The sequence below is a fragment of the Triticum dicoccoides genome, chromosome 7A (genome assembly GCF_002162155.2).
Source record: "Triticum dicoccoides isolate Atlit2015 ecotype Zavitan chromosome 7A, WEW_v2.0, whole genome shotgun sequence".
NCBI lineage: Eukaryota > Viridiplantae > Streptophyta > Magnoliopsida > Poales > Poaceae > Triticum > Triticum dicoccoides.
In genome coordinates this window covers 557,701,436-557,707,626 of record NC_041392.1, presented here as the reverse complement: position 1 = coordinate 557,707,626, position 6,191 = coordinate 557,701,436, and the positions used below count along the sequence as shown (strand labels likewise).

Below are 6,191 nucleotides of genomic sequence, written 5' to 3'. Positions count from 1 at the left end.
TCAATCCAGATGTTTGTGCTAGATTTGTCCGGTCCAGTTCAGTGGCTTTTTCTGTTCGGACAGGCCGACATGGCATTGGGGTGGATATGGGGCGTCCAGTTATAGATGTTCTAAAGACCTAATTGATGTAGTTCGAAGAACTAGAAAAGTCTCATGTCTATCGAGCATGAAATGATAATATCAAAACTTAATTGTTTTGCCAACCAAGAAGGAACTAATAGTAACATATGTTATAGAGATTGTTTAAGCACAAATATGGTGAAGATAAAAAGAGCACAAGTAGAATTCCCAGATCCATCAGCTGGCCTCGCGTGATTCTCCTTACCCTTCCCAGTAGCGGCCAGGTGACAACTATTGTTGGCCGAGCAACCAAGTTAGATATCATGTGCCTCGTTCTTGGACAACTGCTAGTAAAAAAGGTTTTCCGAATCATGATTGCAATGCACAAAAATGGCAAGTACGATCATTAGATTGATGAACACACACCATGTGAGTTGAATCATTCACATGAGCACTTAGAGTCTGAGATCTGCTCAAGCATGATGTGCAACACAATACAAAGAGTTTTTTATATATTTTTTGTGGGGTAAAGAGAGATTCTGTTACTTAAGGCGGCAAATCAGCCAATACAAGCTTTACAATTTTCTTGATATCGATTTTGAATGCGCGGTATCACGAGTAGCTCCATGCCCTCTTCACTGATTCAGGGTAGAAGAAGACATGGGCAAATAAAGTGAGAAAGGACTAAAAACATTCATCCTAGAATATAAAAGTATAAAAGATTATCAAAGATAGGTAGGAAAGGATAAGGGCGCTTGTGTGAGATAGGGGCTGCTCCCAAGAGCCCCTTTCTTTCTCAGTTACTTGTATCAGTCGCCTTGAAGCACTACTTATTTGAATTTTTTATGATTTACAAAAAATGTCATTTGTTTCATTTTATGAAATAGCTAAAAAAATCCGCACAAATATGGACGAAAACCAAAGGAAACAAAAAAATGTTGTAGGATTACATGGTTTTACCACATATGAATTGTGGTTTAGGGCTAGCAGGCTAAAGGTGATCAGGAGGCAACTGCTTTCTGCGAGCCACTACAGCGGTGGGAGGGTGGGAGGGCCTTGTATCTGCGTGTTCACTTTGTGTCTTGTAGGTGTTTTGAGCTACCCGTCATCGGTGAAGTTGGGGATGTGACGGTGATGGGCATAATGGATCCTCAATTATCCCCATATCGGTGCACTTCCTTGTAGGGGCGTCGACGAGTCGGACGACGATGTCGGTCGCTAGAAATTAGGTCTGGCATGGTTAGCATTTGTTCACGACGACAACATTTGCAGTGGGGACAAGGTTGCAACGTGTTTTTGATCTCCGGTTCTATCTACGTCCAATGAAGCTTACCACATACAACTTTGTCCAATGAAGCTTAACTAAATACAACTTCATCGGAGAACTTGTCAGGTTTGTGTCTCCCTCCTCCCTTGGAGTTGGTATTGTCGTCTGGCCCTCCTCGATGCTATCTTCTCTGGGACGACGATTTTTCCAAATTGCAGTCACATGCGTCTTCTGGTCTACATTAACGACTTCTCAGTCATTGCTTCTAAAATCTCTTGGGTATCAACAAGATTAATTAGTAAGACAGATGCCCACAAGCGGCAATGAGCTCTGTTCACGGCACGTCGTCGATGGATGTCGATAGAAGATGAAAATTATTTCTTCGAGGACTTGTTTGTAATTTCTCATTCTTGTACATAAGTCCTTGTGCGGGATAATTTTATTTAATATATGGTATTGTGGCTCTCCTTTGTGGGATAGCCCAGTAGAACGGTTTTGGCAGCTTTTATGACCGGGTTAGACTGATTTTAGAATCCTTGGCGGGTTTTTTTTCCTTTCTCTTCAGGTTTCATTAGTTTTTTTCTACCCTTCCTTTTTTCATTATATGTCTACTTTTTTTGTACATTTTTCTTATATATCTAAAACATTTGTCTGATACACGTTAAACAATTTCAAATACATGATTAACATTGTTCAAATTCATATTTCAAAAAATTGAAAATGTTTTAAGCATTTTTCAAATATACGTGAAAATATATATTTTTGAATGATAAGAAACATTTTAATTAACTATGCACATATTATTATTTTTACAATGTACAAACTTTTTAAAATGGGACAGACCTATTTTTGATACTCCTGAGCATTTTCTAACAAAGTAACACACATTTTTCTAAATTTGCAAAACGTTGTTTTAAACTACGTGAGCATTTTTTACATTGTATAAACGTTTTTTAATATCACACACATATTTTTGAATCACATGAGCATTTTTAAAAGTGTAATGTATGTAATGTACATTTTTAATTACAAGAACATTTTTTTACATTGTATAATTATTTTTAGAAAAAGTCACGTACATTTGTTTCAAACACATGATTTTTCTAAATGTCACAATTTTTTAATGCTATCAGTATTTAAAAAAAATTATGCTAACCAAACTTTAACATTGTATAATGGTTTTAAAATTTATGATTTTTTATAAAAATTAAGTACATTAAATTTTGGAATACATGTATCTAGAAATCTCTTCTACTTAAAAAGAACTTAAGGTTCTGTCCTCCACCTCATCCTTAGTCGAACATTCCCCCTCCCCTCTCATCTTTTATTGACTTATCAAATAAAATTATGTTCTCTTTGGCAAGACAATAAGTTCTTAATGAGTGATCACCATATAAAATCAAATCACATGCATGATTTTTTTGAGTTGTTGATTGTTTTTGAGATAGCTAACCACTTATTCCAAACGGTAATCAACTATTTAACCATCACACCAATATACTCCCTCCGTTCCAAAATAAATGTCACAACTTCACTACATCTTCGTATTAAAGTTAGTGCAAAGTTAAGACACTTATATGAGGATGAAGCGAGTGCTATAGAATTTTTACACCCGTTGTAACGCACGGACAAAGATCTAGTACTTCCTTCGTCCCACAATATAAGAGCGTTTTTTACACTACACTACTTTCTAAACAAGATAAAAGCACGGACACGTTGTGGTGTACTGTGCGCTTTGATGCGCTGTAGCGGAAACCTGGGCCCGGGCCATTCGAGGTGTTGTAGGCGAGAATCCGTGTTGTTTCCTCCCCCAAGAATTACCCATGGTTCTTGTATAGATATAGTCCAGTTGCTTATAGATTTTTTTTTTCTTCAGGAAACTAGGCCAAAGGCCGAATTACAAGACATCATTCTTGCGACATTACCCAAAGGAAGAAGGTTCAGATATAGTCCAGTTCCTTATAGAATTTACCCTTGGCTCCAAAGCTCCCATGTCACATCGGATTAATTCCTAGTTGTTCTCACGTGTTTTTGTCCTACATATGGTCCAGTTGTAGTATGTTCGATTCGTTGGTTTTACAATTTTATACAGAATAGTGATGGTCCGATGGATGCGTCCAAATTTCCTAGGAAAGCATCTGCAAAACCCCCACCACAGCATCCTCTAACATTTTTGTCCTCGTCCTCGGGCTCAACGAACGGCATCCAAACATTGTATTATCCCCAACACCCCGCCAACGAAGCTTTTTGGATATATATACACCGACCACCTGTTCTTGCCGATCACACACATTATTGTCCCTTCTTCCCGGGTGCGTTTGCATCGGCCGATCTATCGATCATGGAGGTGGAGAACCGGTACGTCGCCGTCAGGCACCACGTCGAGGGCTCCCCGTCGGTGGACGACTTCGAGGTGAAGGCGGAGACGGTGCGGTGGACGCCCGAGTCCGGCGAGGTCCTGGTCCGGAACATGTACGTCTCCATCGACCCCTACCAGCTCAACCGCATGAAGCGCCAGAGCGCTTCCCACCACTCCGTCGACGTCATCGTGCCCGGCGAGGTAATTTAGTCAGCGATCGGTCCACCACCGACCAGCGGCGAGCCGGCCATGATCTCTTTCTTGCTCACGTTTTCCTTTTCCTCCGGTTGTCAATGCGTGTAGAGGATCGCGTCGTACGGAGTCGGCGAGGTGGTGGCGTCGGCGTGCGAGGAGTACAAGGAAGGCGACGTGGTCGCCGGCATGCTCGCCTGGGAGGAGCACAGCGTGTTCCGGCCGGAAACCAGCATGCTCATGTCCAAGGTCGACGCCTCCTCCGGCTTCCCCCTGTCCTACCAGCTGGGCGCGCTGGGGACGAGCGGCATGACGGCGTACGGCGGGTTCTACGAGGTGTGCAAGCCGAAGGTGGGCGAGACGGTGTTCGTGTCGGCGGCGTCGGGCTCCGTCGGCAGCCTGGTCGGCCAGTTCGCCAAGCTCGCCGGCTGCCGCGTCGTCGGCTGCGCCGGCACGCAGGCCAAGGTGGACCTGCTCAAGGACAAACTGGGCTTCGACGACGCCTTCAACTACAGGGAGGAGCCGGACCTGAAGGCGGCGCTCAAGCGGCACTTCCCCGACGGCATCGACATCTACTTCGAGAACGTCGGCGGCGAGATGCTGGAGGCGGCTCTGGCCAACATGAACACCTACGGCCGGGTGGCCGTCTGCGGCGTCATCGCCGAGTACACCGACCCCGGGCGGCGCGCCGTGCCGGACCTGCTGGAGGTGATCTACAAGCGCATCACCCTCCGGGGCTTCTTCGCCTGGGACTTCATCACCAAGTTCCACGAGTTCACCGCCATCATCGGCGGCTGGATCGAGGAGGGCAAGGTCCATGTCATCGAGGACGTCTCCGACCGGCTGGAGAGCGTCCCGTCGGCCTTCGTCGCGCTCTACCGCGGCCAGAATGTCGGCAAGAAGCTCGTCAAGCTGGCATAGGGTGAATCATGTCACTTCCAGAGATTCACTCCAGGCTGTACTCTGGACCCTAGGGAGTGAAATACTGACATGCAGGCTGTTTCGTTGAGCTGAATGGATGTATTCATAAAAGACATGACCCCTGCTTGAAATTTGAAATTTGATTACAGTTTAACTTTTTTTAAGTTCTGTGCATCAAACCACCAAAATGAGTATCAGCAAATCTAATCTAGCAGCGCCATTGTTTTGTAACACTAGTCAGGTCTGTTTTTTTTTTAAAAGACCATCATGGCTAGCTTTATTAAACTCAAAAATAATTACATCATTCATTAATTGGCTAACTAAGAACTTAGAAGGTTCATTAGTCCAACTGTCCTGAACTTTATTATAGAAACTAAACTTTGCTACCTCATGAGCAACCGAGTTTGCTTCACGAAAACAATGAGGAAAGATGACGAGTAAATTACATCTACGATACTTAAACTTAACCCTAGGGTTCATTTCCATTACTGTATTTAGGAAAGCTTAAAATACGGTCACTGAGGTTGCCCAGGCGTGTCACTCTACGGTCACCGGTACCGTATCAGTCCTATTTTTGTTGACGTAGCTAATACCCCTCTCTCACTGCTACTATAATATTTCTCTCTGTAATTCTGTCAAACACCTTACCTGCGCCCATCGCTGCGCCACACCCCCACACTCTCACCGATGCCGTAGCTCTTCAGTGTCAGTGTGTCACGTCAGAGCTCCTAAAGCCTCATGCGGCCCATGAACGAATTGATGCACTGGTTGGCCAGACTCTCATGCTTTCAAATCCCAACTCTCGCGCCATGCCGAGCTTGAAGCTCATCAGCGTCGTAGGCACCATGCAAGTTACTCTCCCGATGCGCGTCGTTGAAAGTGCGAGCGCCATTGTGAAGGTCACCATGGGTTGGCACTTCAGTTTACTGACCCGACGGGCGTCAGAGGAGGTCGCCCTGGTTTGAGAAATGCATGGTTGCGTGCGTGACCAAGCGGCGCCATGTTTGCGACAGGTCCGACTTAACCTTACACCATGCCGCGCTCCTCAGCACCTGATCCGCCTACATCGCTGCTACGTCTTGAGCTTGCGTTGGTTTTCCCCGAAGAGGAAGGGATGATGCAGCAGAGTAGCGTAAGTATTTCCCTCGGTTTTTGAGAACCAAGGTATCAATCCAGTAGGAGCCCACGCTCAAGTCCCTCGTACCTGCACAAAGCGATAGCTACTCACAACCAACACGATTAGGGATTGTCAAGCCCTTCACAGTCACTTACGAGAGTGAGATCTGATAGATATAATATTTTTGATATTTTTGGTATAAAGATGCAAAGTAAAAAAGTAAAAGCAAAGTAAAAAGCAAAGCAAGATTAAAGTGATAGAGATTGATATGATGA

At 44.5% G+C, this 6,191-nt stretch overlaps 1 protein-coding gene across 1 annotated transcript; it reads left to right on the top strand.

Moving 5' to 3' along the window:
* The first annotated feature begins 3,606 nt into the window (after positions 1–3,606).
* Positions 3,607–4,967, top strand: LOC119327689 (NADP-dependent alkenal double bond reductase P2-like). The gene is made up of 2 exons (XM_037600793.1): positions 3,607–3,887; positions 3,990–4,967. The coding sequence occupies exons 1-2, from the start codon at positions 3,669–3,671 to the stop codon at positions 4,797–4,799; spliced, it is 1,029 nt and encodes a 342-aa protein (XP_037456690.1). The 5' UTR covers positions 3,607–3,668; the 3' UTR covers positions 4,800–4,967.
* Positions 4,968–6,191: the final 1,224 nt, after the last annotated feature.

Bases quoted from the DNA above. Each gene is read 5' to 3' on its own strand.
- LOC119327689 (XM_037600793.1), top strand. From the start codon at position 3,669: ATGGAGGTGGAGAACCGGTACGTCGCCGTCAGGCACCACGTCGAGGGC. The intron at 3,888-3,989 runs GTAATTTAGTCA...CAATGCGTGTAG, and splicing joins ACGTCATCGTGCCCGGCGAG to AGGATCGCGTCGTACGGAGT.